This window comes from Oncorhynchus mykiss, chromosome 15 (genome assembly GCF_013265735.2).
Source record: "Oncorhynchus mykiss isolate Arlee chromosome 15, USDA_OmykA_1.1, whole genome shotgun sequence".
Classification (NCBI taxonomy): Eukaryota; Metazoa; Chordata; class Actinopteri; order Salmoniformes; family Salmonidae; genus Oncorhynchus; species Oncorhynchus mykiss.
In genome coordinates, this window is record NC_048579.1 from 56,925,593 (window position 1) to 56,943,018 (window position 17,426).

General features: G+C 45.1%; 1 protein-coding gene and 1 long non-coding RNA gene across 4 annotated transcripts in view; both read left to right on the plus strand.

Moving 5' to 3' along the window:
- Window positions 1-3,364: 3,364 nt before the first annotated feature.
- Window positions 3,365-12,866, plus strand: LOC110490373. Of its 2 annotated transcripts, XR_005036135.1 has the most exons (3): window positions 3,365-4,689; window positions 11,743-11,798; window positions 12,053-12,866. It is a non-coding gene; the product is annotated as an uncharacterized LOC110490373 (long non-coding RNA). The 2 variants fall into 2 exon arrangements; XR_005036134.1 differs by having other exon boundaries at window positions 11,743-12,866.
- A 3,733-nt stretch (window positions 12,867-16,599) lies between these two features.
- Window positions 16,600-17,426, plus strand: part of LOC110490374 (neuroepithelial cell-transforming gene 1 protein) — a 31,333-nt gene continuing 30,506 nt past the window's right edge. For both annotated transcript variants that reach the window (XM_036944735.1, XM_036944734.1), the window contains exon 1: window positions 16,600-16,837. In XM_036944735.1, coding sequence (XP_036800630.1) covers window positions 16,795-16,837 — 43 coding nt within the window. In that variant the 5' untranslated portion in view covers window positions 16,600-16,794. The remainder of the gene's footprint in view (window positions 16,838-17,426) is intronic.

Sequence of the window (17,426 nt, forward strand, 5' to 3'; positions counted from 1 at the left end):
GGCACTGTACATGGAAGTTTGGAGGGAATGATTAAATGGAGGGAGGGATAGATTGAAGACAGGTGGAGGAAGGAGGTGGTATGAGGCAGATAGCTGCTGGGGGTTGTGGGTAGTGAGAGGAACAGGGTCAGAGTATCGGGTGACTTGGGAAGGGATGCAGAACTAGGTGAAGGGTTATGGGCTGGAAGACAGGGGCTGTTAAGGGGCTGTGGTGACACATATACACACACACACTGAAACACACACACATAGACAGTGCTGGCTGCTGGCGCCTGATGAAGAACATCAAGAGTGATAACCTCAGTGACTCATAGTCCAGTTATGGAACCATAGAGGCAGAGCACTTATGTGTTCATGGATGTGGACATGTTTAACTATACTTGTGGGGACCAGAAGTCTCCATAAGAATAGTAAATGAACAAAAATGTTATCAACTGGGGACATTTTGTTAGTCCCCACAAGTTCAAATGCTATTTCTAGGGGGTTTATGGTTAAGGTTAGAATTAGTGTTAGGGTTAGAGTTAGAATTAGGTTTTAGTGTTAGGAGCTGGTGTTAGTTTTAGGGTTAGGTTTAGGGTTAGGGTTAAGGTTAGGGTTAGGGTCAGGTAAGGGTTAGAGTTGGGGAAAATAGGATTTTGAATGGGACTGAATATTGTGTCCCCACAAGGTTAGTTGTACAAGACTGTGCTTTTGTGTGTGTGTGAGACAGGTGTTCCCGTACAGTGGGATGTGAGTCAGGAATGAGGAATCCACCAGTGAGGGTTCATTTATTTTGGCGGGAAACCGAGAGTTACCTTACACACACACCGCAGGCCACACACCACACATACTCCACGAGAAAGGACCACAGGCAACTTCCTAGCATTCTCCACGGCATTCCGTGTGTGTGTGTGTGTGTGTGTGTGTGTGTGTGTGTGTGTGTGTGTGTGTGTGTGTGTGTGTGTGTGTGTGTGTGTGTGTGTGTGTGTGTGTGTGTGTGTGTGTGTGTGTGTGATGGCATGTAAACGTAGTGTCTCCATGTGTTTCCATTCCAGTGAAATGGTGTTTAACATCTAGTTTGGCCAGATATCTCTCTCTCATCATGATTACAACCTTTTGAAGGCCAGCAAAATGTTGTTGTTTTTTCATGAAACATCTGTTTAATCCTTTCAACAAGTTGTTTTTGATTGTAGTCTGAGGATTCCTTTGCCCCTTCTACCCTCCAAGGTTTCCAACACAATGGCAGCCCGTCATAACCACAACCACAATAACACAATCCCAACACAACAGTCACACTAACCATTACAAATGTGAATCATGGCAGTTCGAGGATGTTTTCAGTCGGAAACAGTACCGACTGCTGTGTGTTAGAAGAACTGCAACAGAGGAAGACAACCAATCTAAATACAGAGATGAGTAAAGGGAGAATCTTAGAGAGTGTTTTGGAGAGTGGTAGAGAAAGAAGGAATTGTAGAGAAAAGAGGATGAGGGGGAGAGGAAGAGAGAGAGTGAGGCTCACTGCCTGTTGACTCACTGAGCAGGAATGACTTGACTGGTCATGATCTGTATGACTGAGCAGTGCGCACACTCTCTCTTTCTCACACACGCTCTCTCTCTCTCTTGCACTCTCTCACCACAGACACACTCACCCGCTGAGTGGAGAGCTCCAGGACAGGCTGCTCTCGCAGCACAGCCTCAGGGACTTAGAGGTACTCTGCTGGGGAAGAGAGACAGGCAGGGACCCCCCCTCTGGAGCTCACTGGAACTTACTCTGTTTTTCTCTCCTTCTCTTTTTGTCTGTTTCCTCTCACTCAGTCTCTCTCCCCTTTCTCTCCCATTATCTCTCTATTTCTACTCTCTCCTTCCGTCTCTTTCCCTCTCTCTCCTTCCGTCTCTTTCCCTCTCTCCTCTCCTTCTCAGGACGGACACAGGATGTGAAGAGAGCAGGTGGCTGACAGTCTCACAGCAACAGTAGGTTCCTTTTTCTATTTTAATTTTTTCGTGTTTATAATATATTACAGGGAGTTTGTTAGTGTGTTTTCGTTCCAAGGACATGGAGTCATATTGGAACACATCACTGCAAGCCAGGACAGATTCAGAGGAGATTCAAATCATGATCTTAATAAGTGGAATGCGTGATTATTCAAATGCCGCCGCTTATTCTCAGAACTCATTGTTCACCTACTGCCAGAGCTTGGCTTTAGGCTAACCTTTGGCTAGGTTAGTGATGATATGGTGCAGCTCTGTGCTTAGTCATTAGTAGGGAACTATGATGTAGTCTGTCTATTCCCTGTAATGACTGAGGTCATTTATCTCCGTTATATCTCCTCCTCCTCTAATCACGCTGGTTGATTGCTGTGTAATACAAGAGGCTAGAGAGGGAGTTAACCTACCTACTGTACGGTTGTGAACGGGTCAACTCAGTTAGGAGCCCATATCAATTAGAAAGGGACTCCAAGGGACATTAGAATGGACAAGACATTCCAAGGCGTGTTTGAATCAGATTTATTGTGCAACATTCCGGTTTCTGAGACCAATCTCACAGAGACACACACACACACACACCTACACCTGAGGTAACTATAGCTGTTGACTCAGCTGGTTTTGTGTTTCTGTGAGGCTCCTCCTCACACCTCCGTATGTTCTTGGAATCAGCGTGTGAATGGCTGGGAGGGGTGGGTGTGGCACGCACCACTGTACCTTGACCTAACACCCGCAACGCCCACACACTCGTAAACCTGTATCTACACAAGCACACTCTTACATAGAAGGTAAGGGCATGGCAAAGTTTGTGATTTATACTGGACTAATTCAGGTAGGGGCTCCTTCCTTCTCCCTATCGGATGATAGGTGAACACACCTGGATTGTCCTACTGTGTGTGTGTCTGCTGTAATAGAAAGGCCTCATTCTGTCAGTATGGCTGATTCACTGTAGGGGGAGGCCGGGGGAGCTTAAAACCTGCTTGTCTCTCAGGTGACACACACACACACACACATGCTTATCTCTGCTGGTCAGACTTAGCAGTGTGTTTGTGGCCATAGATCATGTCCCTCTACTTGAAAATGAAGCTCCTGTTCTCATGGCTCTGGATGTATGGGGACTGGAGCTGTCTTTGTGCCTCACTAGAGTGGCCCAGATTCAGTCAGGTCAGCTTGGGTCTCCACTTCAGGGTTAGTAGACAGGTCAGGGTCAATGGCATGGTTGTTTACGTGTGTGTGTGTGTGTGTGTGTGTGTGTGTGTGTGTGTGTGTGTGTGTTTGTGTGTGTGTGTGTGTGTGTGTGTGTGTGTGTGTGTGTGTGTGTGTGTGTGTGTGTGTGTGTGTGTGTGTGTGAGAAAGAAAGAAAGAAAGAAAGAAAGAAAGAAAGAAAGAAAGAAAGAAAGAAAGAAAGAAAGAAAGAAAGAAAGAAAGAAAGAAAGAAAGAAAGAAAGAAAGAAAGAAAGAAAGAAAGAAAGAAAGAAAGAGAGAAAAAAAGTTGGATACCACTGAGAGAGCATGTGAACTGGGTCCGGTTTCCCACAATGCCAAGTGTGTACAGAGATATGAGTCGTGGTCACTCAGGGGTGGAGCCCTCCTCTGTTCCTACATCACCACAGAAACAGGCCTCTCATTTTGTTATCACTTACAGACTAAATTGGGGCTACATTGGAATTGCCCCACTTGACCAACGATCGCCGCCCTACTAGGGAATATGCTCTTTAAGGAATAGCTAACACTTGGGAACTGATAAATGGGATTGACAATAATCTGTGGATAATATGTAGTTGTTTAGTTGTCTTCCTCTTCACTTTTTGGTTGGTGGTCTCTGCTGTTTGCTTGTCAACAGCCCTGTGGAGTGCCCAAGCCTGTGGCTATTCCCATTTCTCCTGGTATTCCCAGTTCTCCTCCTGGCTTGGCTGGGCTCCTCTCCAGCTTCCTGTAGTGGAGTGTTTGGCATCACACCGTGCCCAGGAACACACATTGCAGCCATGCCTGTGGGCATGAAGTGTGCGTGTGGGAGAGAGAGAGGGAGAGAGAGGGAGTGTCAGGGGAGGTAGAGTAAAGGTACTGTCTCTCTCAAACACACACACACACACACACCACTTAGCAGTGCTACACTTTCTCACATGGTTGTGGGCTTCCTTTTCTTTACTAGTTTTTGTTGGTCGCTGAGAAAGACATACCCTCTGTGTTTGGTAGAGCAGGAGTCAGAGGAGAGAAAGACATACCCTCTGTGTTTGGTAGAGCAGGAGTCAGAGGAGAGAAAGACATACCCTCTGTGTTTGGTAGAGCAGGAGTCAGAGGAGAGAAAGACATACCCTCTGTGTTTGGTAGAGCAGGAGTCAGAGGAGAGAAAGACATACCCTCTGTGTTTGGTAGAGCAGGAGTCAGAGGAGAGAAAGACATACCCTCTGTGTTTGGTAGAGCAGGAGTCAGAGGAGAGGACAGGAGAGGGGACAGACTCATCCAGGTGGACAGAGGTAGGAGTGGACAGAGGGGGACACCCATGGAGGAAGGTCACTCTGATATTTCCCACTACTGACCCCCTTGTCTTGCATAGCCAGACATCGTATTCTTGCAATCGCAAAAATCAAAGCTAGTGACACGTTGATGACTCGGCTGGTATTCTTGTGCTTTCTCAGGAAATGGGAGGCTGTGGAGGATATGACAAACAGCCCTCATTCAGTCAGCAGACTAACTGGACAGCTCTACTGTACGCCACAGGGGACAGTGAGTAAACCTATTTATTTACTAAGGACCATACGGGAAGCCGTGACCTGTTTGTCATGGTCCTGTTAATGACTAATTAGTGTGTGTGTGCGGATGTATTTCCATTCAGAATTGTTTTATTTGTGTGTCTGTCAGTGCCTGCGTTTCTTCATTGTATGTTAGTATTGTGTAGAGTATGCGTGTTTGTGTTTTTGTGGGTGTGTGTATTTGTTTACATCTGTGTGTGTCTCTGTGTGAATGTGCGTCAGTGGATGGTAACCAAATCTGGCCTGCTCTGACCCACCCCTCTGGTGATGCACACACACTCTGCCACGTCTCACAGCTTTGTTGTAGTGGAATGAATACCTGTTACGTCTCGGAGGGAGGGAGGGAGGGAGGGAGGGAGGGAGGGAGGGAGGGAGGGAAATAAAAAGAAAAAGAGAAGGAATGAGATGGAGAGCAGGGGGAGGGGGTGTTACAGAGATTGAGGGGTGATTGTTAAGTTGTGATAGATGGAGTTGGATCCAGTACTGTAGATAGGGTAAAGGGTAGGTCAACAGAATATTAAATATGAGTTGTGTGTCCCTCCTTTCCAATACTGGTGTCTGTAACTGTAAAACACAGGGAATTCCTTTTTCTCCTACCTCTGATAAATACACCTCCAGGGGATGATTTCTGAAAACATGTTTTTTGTGGGCCTTACACAGAGACACAAAGCATCAATGGGCGTCAATTGAGTGTTCTCACAATAGCACAGGAAGTGACTTGATTTGACTATGACATCACTTCCATGTGGGGGTGGTCGAGAACAGTTTGTTTCAGTTCGAACGGTTTTGCTAATGTCATCAGGTGTGTTTATGTGTGGCAGTCCATGTTTACGGGTCAAATTCACCTGTGACGACTTCTCAGTTGAAGCAGAACACACACAGTTCTGAAGCGGTGAAGCTCGCTCCCACACATGCTGGAGAACGGTCACTGTTTGGCTGGTCCCAAGGGTGTCTACACATCAAGCCCTGAGTGTTGCGGGAAACCAGGCCAGCCTGTTCCACACACACACACACACACGCACCCCTCTGTAGCTATCACTCTGTCAGAGCTCCCATTAGCGTCATTGTTCCCTTGGCGACAACAGGGTCAGGGGTCACTTAGCAACGGCAGAATGTTGAGGACACTGGAGGGAGACTAGAGCTCAGTGCTTCTGGCCTTTTGTTCCAGAACATAGCCTCAAGTCTGAAAATAGATATGGGCTTTAATATTTCCACACTGTTTTCCTCCGCAAAGTGATGACACACTCTTCTATGGTAGTCGGATGTCGTCATCACAGCTGATGACATACGTTAATGTATAGAGAATCTATGTCCTTCTATGATATGAGGAAGCCGGCGTGATGTTCTATATGACACTGAGCATGATGGATCGTCTCCTCTCCTTCTGGCTCACTGCCAAGAAGGGGTTTACATGTCTTAGAGTAGGCTTCCTCTTTCCTTATTCCCTCTCTGATCAGACGGCACACCGTAAACACAAGGGGTGGTGATCGATACAAGCAGTGTGAGAGTTCTTCCCAGTAACAAATGTTTTTGACAAGGTTAACAGCGGTGATAAATGACCATAGTACTGGAAAAGCACGCGTGAACATTTATGACACCACCAGGCTGTGCTGCCGTGTACCTGTGCTTCATGCAGTACCTGCGTCACACTACCTGTGTACTCTAATGACCGTTAGAGGAGTGGCCCTATATAGTCCTTACAGTGCACTATAAACTGAATAATCAGATAAAGATGGTATTATGACAAAGCTTATCATATACTGGGAACCACGTACACATATATTCAGGAAAAATAACATTCTGGCATGTGGATATGCTTACACCTGTGGCTAGTTTCTCTCTCTCTCTCTCTCTCTCTCTCTCTCTCTCTCTCTCTCTCTTTCTGTCGCTCTCTCTCGCTCTCTCTCTCTCGCTCTTTCTCTCTCTCTATGGAGTGGCACTGCGACACAGAGGGATTGAACCTTTAGATATTGAGGCAGGCGGAGATCAAAAACGTCCTGTAGTTATTGATTTGTAGGGACGGAGAGGTGCCTGAGGAATGATTTGTAGGGAAGGAGAGGTGCCTGAGGAATGATTTGTAGGGAGGGAGAGGTGCCTGAGGAATGATTTATAGGGAAGGAGAGGAGCCTGAGGAATGATTTGTAGGGAGGGAGAGGTGCCTGAGGAATGATTTGTAGGGAGGGAGAGGAGCCTGAGGAATGATTTGTAGGGAGGGAGAGGTGCCTGATGAATGATTTATAGGGAAGGAGAGGAGCCTGAGGAATGATTTATAAGGAAGGAGAGGAGCCTGAGGAATGATTTGTAGGGAAGGAGAGGAGCCTGAGGAATGCTCTTCAGATGTACAGTCGTTGATTTTAGAGGTGGAAGAGAGAAGTGCTCAGACTCCGAGGGCTTTGGACTGGCCGTGAGCCAGCAAGCAAACACTGGGCGCCTTTGAGGAGAACCGCTATGGTGCTGGGGGGAGGTCAGAAATAGTTGGCTCATTTGCCATCTGCATATCCAACGATAGAGAAATTATATATTCTTCTATGGAGACCGTGACATAAAGTTCTTGCCTAATCATCAACCATTCCCCACTCACTCAAACACACGCCTACACAGTACTATCAGATGTCTAAACGTGAAGATTTCTCTCTTCATAAACAATGTTGTACAGTCATAGCGTGGCTGCTGTTGAAGCCGGCTGGGGCTTTCTGGAAAATTAGTTTACGGTAAAAAGGAGCTCTCTTTTTGGGAAGTTGCCTTGGCGATGGGCCAACAGGGAGTCCGCCTGCTTTGTGTGTATGTATGTGTGTGTGCGTGTGTGTGTGCGTGTGTGTGTTGTTGTTGTGACTCAGTGTTTGTGGGCTGCAGATAACTGTGTCAAAATTAAAAGCAAATGTGTCCCATCTCAAATGGATTTTAGGGCTTTAGTAAGAAAATAACAGTCCTCAGTTTGCTGTGGCAGATGTTTGTCAGAGACTAAGACTGTACTGTACAGATATACTATCTTAATTTGACCAGTTTCGCACTGCAGGAAAATAATCCTGCAGGAACAGGAAATGTGAATTATTATGTGGATTGTAAATAATGGATGTTTTTATAGGGGCTGATTCATTTAAAAAAATATGTTTTTAATCAAGTCTGACAATTTAAAGTGGAAATTTAACTTAAGAAGCCTTTTTAAACCTCAAATACACTACAATTTGCATTTCCTGTTGCACTGCAAAATTCTCTGACAACACAGTGATCAAATTACGATAACACATCTGTGTATAATTGGTTTACTGTAAACGTGAACCACTTTGTCAAGATGTGTGAGTTTTGTCTCAGCTTAATTCCAAGGAGGGTGATGGTTCCCCCCTTTCCCCTCTCTTGCAATACACACACAAACACACACCCTGTCAGTTGGGAGGTGTGGAGATAAACAGGAGGCTGATCACAGCAGTCCTGAATGCCACATCATTCCTGCTACCACCGTCATCTAGGTTTAGTGACTCACCCTGCCGTCATCTAGCCCCTCCGAGGGTCACACACGTCACCCAGAGCCCCACAATACACCCCCTCTTCCTGGCTTGCCCCCCCCCCCCCCCCCCCCCCCCCCCGCCCTCTCTATGGCCTACTCATCCCTCTCTGGCTCCCTGGCAGCCTGCTCCTGAGCTGGAGGTGAAGAGAGTCTCTGTTTTTCTCTCTCGCACATTTCCAGAGCCTTTCAGTCTCATACGCAGAAAAACAAGGGCTATTTTTTAACCATGCTCCAATTCGGATGTTAAGATTGTTTATCTGTTTCCGCGAAAGACGTGTCCTCCCGGCTTAAAGTGGCACAGAAAATGGAGCAACGTTCGTCCCGTTCCCGGAACTGGATCCAAACAAAGCCAGATATTTAAGATTCTCTTGCAAGCAAGGAGACGCACTTGTTATTGTCCTCTTTTTCTCTGACAGTGGAAAAATACTTTGGATGGTTATGGAGAAACGTCAGCCTGCCTTGTGTGTGTTCTGAAAATCCAGGAACTCTTAAATCTTATCTTATGATGTGGGCTTATTTTCGTGTGTGTGTGTGTGTGTGTGTGTGTGTGTGTGTGTGTGTGTGTGTGTGTGTGTGTGTGTGTGTGTGTGTGTGTGTGTGTGTGTGTGTGTGTGTGTGTGGCATTCAAAAGTCTGGTACTGTACTGTATTCCTCGCTTACTGCATAGATGCATGTTTGATAGTATTTGATTAAAAGCCCCCACTTACTCCAGAACCATGATGGATGTTCTGTTCTCCCTCCATCAGACTGATCTGCCATTAGCATAGCTCCACACAGTGGGCTAATACCTGCCATCAGTACAGCCTATTGCTCTGCATGGCCCATGCATGAACCCATAGCGCAGCTAGCGCTCTCGCGCTAATGCACATTAACACACACATGAACCCAGCGATACACGCTAGGCTTAACCGCATTATCTGGAAAGGGCTACTGACAGAGACACTTATCCAGTAATGGAGGGTCTTTATTGGTTAACTCCTGGAATGGCCCTCAGAGAATGGCCCCATCATCCAGTTTAATGCCTTATCACCACATCTGTACTGAACGTGTGGCGTCATCTGTCACGGTTCACATACTATTCAGCACAGGGTCTTTGATGGGGCTGCAGTCTCCTTCATTATCATTACTCAGTTGGCACTCCTGTTTTGTAACATCCTATGCAGATTGACACGTACGCGCACACACAGAAACACACACACCCAATATTCACATCATGGACACCTGTGCATGTTGGCTGTGTACTCTATCATGAAAGATCTGTTTCAATGTGCAACCGCCTCCTTTAGCTTCTCCCATTGACTTTCCATAGACTTTCTTGATCAGGAATCCAATAAAGAGACTTAAGCCAGAGTTTCCAGGGGTTCTGAAAAGACTGGCAGGGAAGGTATTAATCAGTAGTATGTCAACACTGATTCACTGTCTCTGATGAAATGCCAGTCACTCATTTGAGCCTCTTCAGCACTGCATTCCGCTACACAGTTCCTGGAACAGTTATGTCAATATAATGGCTCAGATGCTATCTTTACGGGAATGAAGGATACGCTCAGGTCAGTGATGATGTTGTCCCAGGGGGATAGAGGGGTTTGACGTGCTGCCTGTTGAAGACAGGAGAACTTAGAGAGGAGTCAGTCATCAGGCCTCATAAAGCTCTGGATGACTCACTGTTTTAACACCTCAGCAGTGTGTCCTCTCTATTCCGCTATAGTGAGTCCCATCTCTGACTGATGACTCATAATCTTTTTACCCTCCCACTCACACACACACACACACACACACACACACACACACACACACACACACACACACACACACACACACACACACACACAACCCGTAGGTAAGTAACGCCATATCCGGCAGGAGGGGTAACCTTGTCGTCTGATTATCATACTGGCAGTGAGTAATTCTTCCTGTGTAAAGATGAGAACATCCTTTCCAGAGTCAACCCTCCATCATCCTCCTCTTATGCACCTTGACCACAATCTACCCTCTCGCAGTCACCCCACATCCACAGAGCTCTGTCTGTCTCCTCCTCTTGTGTGAGGCGTTTATGTGTGTTTGAAACTCAGAGTGGACGTCTTGCAGCACATACCGTTTCCACCCCTTTCTGAAACTAACAAATTAATAACCGTGTGTCACTTTTTTGGATGAGTATAAGATCAAGTCTAATCTCACTAAATAGGTGTGCCGCAAGGCAGATGTGCCCATACAAGTTTGGACAAAAGAAAGATGCTACTCTGCCCAGCATAGGAATAGGCCGGCCTCTCCCTGAAAAAGGAATCTCATATAATTTTCAGGAAAATTACCCCCCCCCACCCCTCTCCACCACCATCCAGGCTGTTATATAAACACACCACCGTCACTCTCTCTCTTTCTTGCTCTCTCTTGATCTTTTTGATACCCTGAGTGAAGGAATGGAGGAGCAGCAGCAGGAAGGGGGACATTACCGTCACCCGCAGCAGCTAGGGCCTGCCGGGCTGGTGTGTGGGAGTCTCTATCTCTGCATGTTACTTCCTGGGAGAGAATGAAACAGAAAGCACAATGGCCAAACCTCACAAGGGCTCCTTTCACATGGGGGGGAGGGAGCGGTAGAGTTGAAATCTGTCTCTTACGTATTCATTCATCCCACAGGGTGTTGTTGTTGTTAGGTTTGAGGTTGGCTTCTCTCTTTCCTCTCCCCTACCATGCTACGTGCTGGTGGGTGACTACTTATGGTGTGGTTTATGAGATGTTATGCCTCCCCCTAGTGTCCAAAGGCAGGATTGTAGAAAAGTGCCACGTTGTGATGATACTGTTCCATCCAACTGTGTTTTCCTTATTTACAACATGCTCTGACATACACTATGCTATATGACCATTATAGGTCATCCAACACCCAGCATTCAGACACCTGTGATTGACTGTGAGAACCTCTGTGACCAACTGCTATTAAGCTGTGTTGTCATGGCGACGCCATGGTTACGTAAGTGTTTTGGCCTGGTTCTCATAATCACACAGCACAGAGCTCTTTGTGTCCCAGTCATTTTCTCCGACACTGGACACCCCAGCTGTGATCTGTTCACTCACTGTACATTCCTCCACCTGAATGTGATATGATGAAGATCAGGTGGGATACACAGGTGTGTGTGCAGCCTGCCACGCCCTATGTGAAACACACGTGTGTGTTTGTGTGTGGTGGGTGGTCATGATGTCATCGTCAACACTAGCCCCATTGTAAATAGAAATAGGGTTTGGGGAGGTGCACAGCGGTGTGTCACTGTGCCCTGCCGTGTCCATAGATACCTGCAGGACAGGTACAATAAGCAGGACACAATAAGGAAGCTATTGTAAGGCTATGAGGCAAGCACTGTAAAACAGGTAAGATATCACGACTAGTGTTTAGTGGCTGTGAGAGTAGTTTGTTTGGTTACTCATGGATGTGGAGTGTTTGCCCAAACACACACAGACACACACACACACACACTCACTCACTCACTCACTCACACTCTGTGGTCATGTGGTGTTTCTATGTGTTTTTCCCAGGACCTTTGGCAGGCAGAGAGGTCGCTGAGCTCTGAGAACAACAGTTAGTTGGGTGGGTGAGTAACATTGTAACACTCATGTTTGTTGGATGAGTTCTAGAATAGAAGACGAGTAGACTGGTTAGATGTTGTTACTTATTTCTTACAGTCATTTATTGTTGATAGATAATGATTGCTGTAATGAATTGTGCATACAAAATTGTATCATTGTCTTATACTGTCTAATATTGTAATGTGTTATGTTTTCTTTATGTTGACGTGACGAGAATAGTATCTAAAGATATGATATTATTCTTATAATGTTGCTGCAGATCTTCTTCACAGCTCTACTGTTAAGAGGCAGTGTCCAAAGTGTGGAGGATGATGTCACACGTCAGCTGTCCTCATCGCTGGGCTACCATGGCAACGACATTCATCAGAATGACTTCCTGCAAAAGCAAAGCACTGTCACGATCACTTTCTGTACTGACAGATCACTTTACAAGGATAATTATTGTGTTTGCGTAAGGTTACGCATTGAAATGCTATGCCAAATGAGTGGACTGTCTTTGTAAATCTACTTGTCATCCATGTCACAACTGCTGCACAGAGTTTCTAAATAAGCAAAGTGTCCTCCAAAATCTTTGCTGCTGCCACGCAACCACTGCATCCCTATTGTCCGGCAGGGAAAGTCTTCCCCCAGAGGCTGGTTTCACATGGTGGTTTAGATTAATGTTCCCAGTGTCTAGCACCATTTGAAATCAGTGTTCTTGGGGACAGGAGAACAGCACTGGGCCTCTGGTAGTGTCAGTCAGTCTATTGGAGCCATCCTCTCTCTCTCTCTCTCTCTCCCCTTTAAAGGATGACTGATTTCCTCTGGTGTTTAGAGCCCCTTACAGCCTTCTAGCACCATTTGAAATCGGTTATAATGACTGGGGATCAATGCCTCAATGTCTTCACGATGTCTACACGTCAACTCTACAGTCAAGCAGACAGGAAATGAATTTGATGAATGTTCATATTGTACGTGTCACAGGGTCTGCTCTACAGATTGGACAGTTGGACAGGAGCTCATTTCCAGTGGGACAGTTTTAAAGTTTTTATTGAATAAATGTTCAATAAAACTGAATTGATAGTGCATACTTATACATTTTTCTGTGTGTATGTTATCATATTTGTGTCCGTGGTTCTGAACCTGCATGTGAACTATATAACCCTGCTCTGCTATGTATAAAACTTATCAGAGCTCAAGGGATCATAACAAGTCTTTTCACAATACCCTCACTCATAACAGATTGAATCACTGTTATACCTAGCAGCACTCAACACAATCCAACACGTTCTTTATAACATGATCATGGAAACAGGAAAGGCTTTTTATTGCTGGGCTTGTACCAGACACCGCACAGAACCACAGAAGATGGCGTCTACTGAGTACAGAATGTTAAACCGGGAAGGTTCCTGTTCTGTAATGTGGGATGAATGACTTCCAAGGAAGCCTGATGTTTTCAATAAGATTTTAAAGTTGTGGAAGTTTATCTTGTCTCTGCTCGGCGTCTCTGTCGCCTGTGTTACCATGTCACTCTCCGGGTCTGGCAAGACATGCAGTGCACAACCGGTATCTATTCATTTAGTGTGTTGTTAGGTGTAGATAAAGGTGTGGGCGATGTCATTGATGGTGGTTAGCATGGTAGTATGAACATGATCATGGAGTTGAACTTGGAGACCATCCCAGAGAATGCAGTTGAACTGGGAGAGGAAGAGGAGGAGGCAAAGGAAGAAAAATAAGTGCCTCTCCACATTCGAGCGCTACAGAGGTACAACTTGGACCCGAGGTCATTCTGTGTACATGATTATTAGCTGAGATACTATGCAATTTCAAATCATATCATTATTTTATAACCTAATTGGGGAGGACAGGCTCATTGTAATTGCTGGAATGGAATGAACGGTAAAAAACACATCAAACCTGTGGTATTATGAGCCATTCTCCCCTCACCAGCCTCCTGTGGAGCCTGTATTGGCTAGGTTGAAGACAAAATAGGTAAGGACAAGTTGTATTCATGAAAATTAAACAGATTCACGTTTATTCTAGTTGATAACTAGCATCGCCTGGTCGTTCTTTAAAAGTAATTTCCGCACCATCTTAAATAAGCATGCCCCTTTCAAAAAATGTAGAACTAAGAACAGATATAGCCCTTGGTTCACTCCAGACCTGACTGCCCTCGACCAGCACAAAAACATCCTGTGGTAGACTGCACTAGCATCGAATAGTTCCTGCGATATGCAACTTTTCAGGGGAGTCAGGAACCAATACACACAGTCAGTCAGGAAAGCAAAGACTAGCTTTTTCAAACAGAAATTTGCATCCTGTAGCTCAAACTCCCCCAAATGTTGGAACACTGTAAAGTCAATGGAGAATAAGAACACCTCCACTGCACTGAGGCTAGGAAACACTGTTACCACTGATAAATCCTCGATAATCGAGAATTTCAATAAGCATTTCTCTACGGCTGGCCATGCTTTCCTCCTGGCCACCCCAACCCCACCAACAGCTCTGCGCCCCCCGCAGCTACTTGCCCAAGCTTCCCCAGCTTCTCCTTCACCCAAATCCAGATAGCAGATGTTCTGAAAGAGCTGCAAAACCTGGACCTGTACAAATCAGCTGGGCTAGACAATCTGGACCTTCTCTTTCTAAAATTATCCACCGCCATTGTTGCAACCCCTATTACCAGTCTGTTCAACCTCTCTTTCGTATCGTCCGAGATCCCTAAAGATTGGAAAGCTGCCGCGGTCATCTCCCTCTTCAAAGGGGGTGACACCCTAGACCCAAATTGTTGCAGACCTATATCCATCCTGCCCTGCCTATCTAAAGTCTTCGAAAGCCAAGTTAATAAACAGATCACTGACCATCTCGAATCCCACCGTACCTTCTCCACTGTGCAATCCGTTTCCGAGCTGGTCACGGGTGCACCTCAGCCATGCTCACGGTACTAAACGATATCATAACCGCCATCGATAAAAGACAGTACTGTGCAGCCGTATTCATTGATCTGGCCAAGGCTTTTGACTCTGTCAATCACCACATCCTCATCGGCAGACTCAACAGCCTTGGTTTCTCAAATGATTGCCTCGCCTGGTTCACCAACTACTTCTCTGATAGAGTTCAGTGTGTCAAATCGGAGGGTCTGCTGTCCGGACCTCTGGCAGTCTCTATGGGGGTGCCACAGGGTTCAATTCTTGGACCGACTCTCTTCTCTGTATACATCAATGAGGTCGCTCTTGCTGCTGGTGAGTCTCTGATCCACCTCTACGCAGACGACACCATTCTGTATACTTCTGGCCCTTCTTTGGACACTGTGTTAACAACCCTCCAGGCAAGCTTCAATGCCATACAACTCTCCTTCCGTGGCCTCCAATTTCTCTTAAATACAAGTAAAACTAAATGCATGCTCTTCAACCGATCGCTACCTGTACCTACCCGCCTGTCCAACATTACTACTCTGGACGGCTCTGACTTAGAATACGTGGACAACTACAAATACTTAGGTGTCTGGTTAGACTGTAAACTCTCCTTCCAGACCCATATCAAACATCTCCAATCCAAAGTTAAATCTAGAATTGGCTTCCTATTTCGCAACAAAGCATCCTTCACTCATGCTGCCAAACATACCCTTGTAAAACTGACCATCCTGCCAATCCTCGACTTTGGCGATGTCATTTACAAAATAGCCTCCAATACCCTACTCAACAAATTGGATGCAGTCTATCACAGTGCAATCCGTTTTGTCACCAAAGCCCCATATACTACCCACCATTGCGACCTGTACGCTCTCGTTGGCTGGTCCTCGCTTCAGACTCGTCGCCAAACCCACTGGCTCCATGTCATCTACAAGACCCTGCTAGGTAAAGTCCCCCCTTATCTCAGCTCGCTGGTCACCATTGCATCTCCCACCTGTAGCACACGCTCCAGCAGGTATATCTCTCTAGTCACCCCCAAAACCAATTATTTCTTTGGCCGCCTCTCCTTCCAGTTCTCTGCTGCCAATGACTGGAACGAACTACAAAAATCTCTGAAACTGGAAACACTTATCTCCCTCACTAGCTTTAAGCACCAACTGTCAGAGCAGCTCACAGATTACTGCACCTGTACATAGCCCACCTATAATTTAGCCCAAACAACTACCTCTTTCCCTACTGTATTTGATTTATTTATTTATTTTGCTCCTTTGCACCCCATTATTTTTATTTCTACTTTGCACATTCTCCCAATGCAAATCTACCATTCCAGTGTTTTACTTGCTATATTATATTTACTTTGCCACCATGGCCTTTTTGCCTTTACCTCCCTTATCTCACCTCATTTGCTCACATCGTATATAGACTTGTTTATACTGTATTATTGACTGTATGTTTGTTTTACTCCATGTGTAACTCTGTGTCGTTGTATGTGTCGAACTGCTTTGCTTTATCTTGGCCAGGTCGCAATTGTAAATGAGAACTTGTTCTCAACTTGCCTACCTGGTTAAATAAAGGTGAAATAAAAAAAAATAAAAAAATAAATGTAATATTTTAAATCCTTGCAGAACACAACTGTTTGTTGAACTGAAATATCAAAGAGGGCAGAAATGCACAACATTAGTCTATTACAATACAAAAACACGGTAGAGTGCATTGATATTTAATTGTGTCTAAGGGTTGTTTTGTGCAGATAATAGAAGCAAGTTCATTGTAACAGCATTTCCAATTGTTATTAGAGGTGCTGGCCCCGCCCAGAGTCGTCTGTTTATGTTATGACCCCTCCCATTTAACCATATAGCCTAGCAACTAGAACCTCAGGTCTTTCCTTATTGGTCATTGTTCAGATTTCCGCCATATTCAAAGAATTTCAAACATCCGTACTGTTATTATTTTTTCATAAATAGTTATCTATTATTCTCACCTTTAACATTGATTTCTGGTTCTGCCTTTCAAATGGAGGAAACCGGTGAAGCACAGGTTCAAATTTCGATACCAGAGAAGCAGAATGACAGACCAAAGAGAAAGGCAAACATGAAGAGGAAGTTCACCATAGATGATGAGACATCTCCCGAGAGAAATAACAATAGCAAATCAAGGTGAGACAAACGCGGCCTTAACTATTGAGTGCAGGGGATGAAACGAATATAAGTGTAAACTATTTATATGGCGTTAACAACGTATTACCAACAGACTCTAGCTAACATTATTTAGATAGCTAATAATATTAGTTACGTCAGTTTAATGTTTGTTTCGATGGCTAGCATGTGCCTGGCTGACGTTACAATTCGAGTAAGTTGTCATTGTTACACCCCAGCCCAGCTCATGGTTCTCACAAGGGAAGTGAAATTATAGGCTTGATGACTTTGCTCATGATCATGCACGCCGCAAATGACATGTTACTTACTATAAGTTCCTTGAATTTTATTTCACCGGTGTCTTTTCATTATCGATAACGTTACACCTATCAAAGCAGGGCGAGTGTGATGAATGGTCAAAACCATTAATCTTGTAGCGGAATGATGTCATATCACGTAATTATACAATTTTATACAATTGAGATTTATTTATATATAAATAAATACATATATAAATAAATTGACAAATTATCCAATGGATGATGGTATTTTTGTCCCACCAAAGAGCACAAAAGGCTGTTTGGCGCATCTATCATGAAGAGGAGTAACT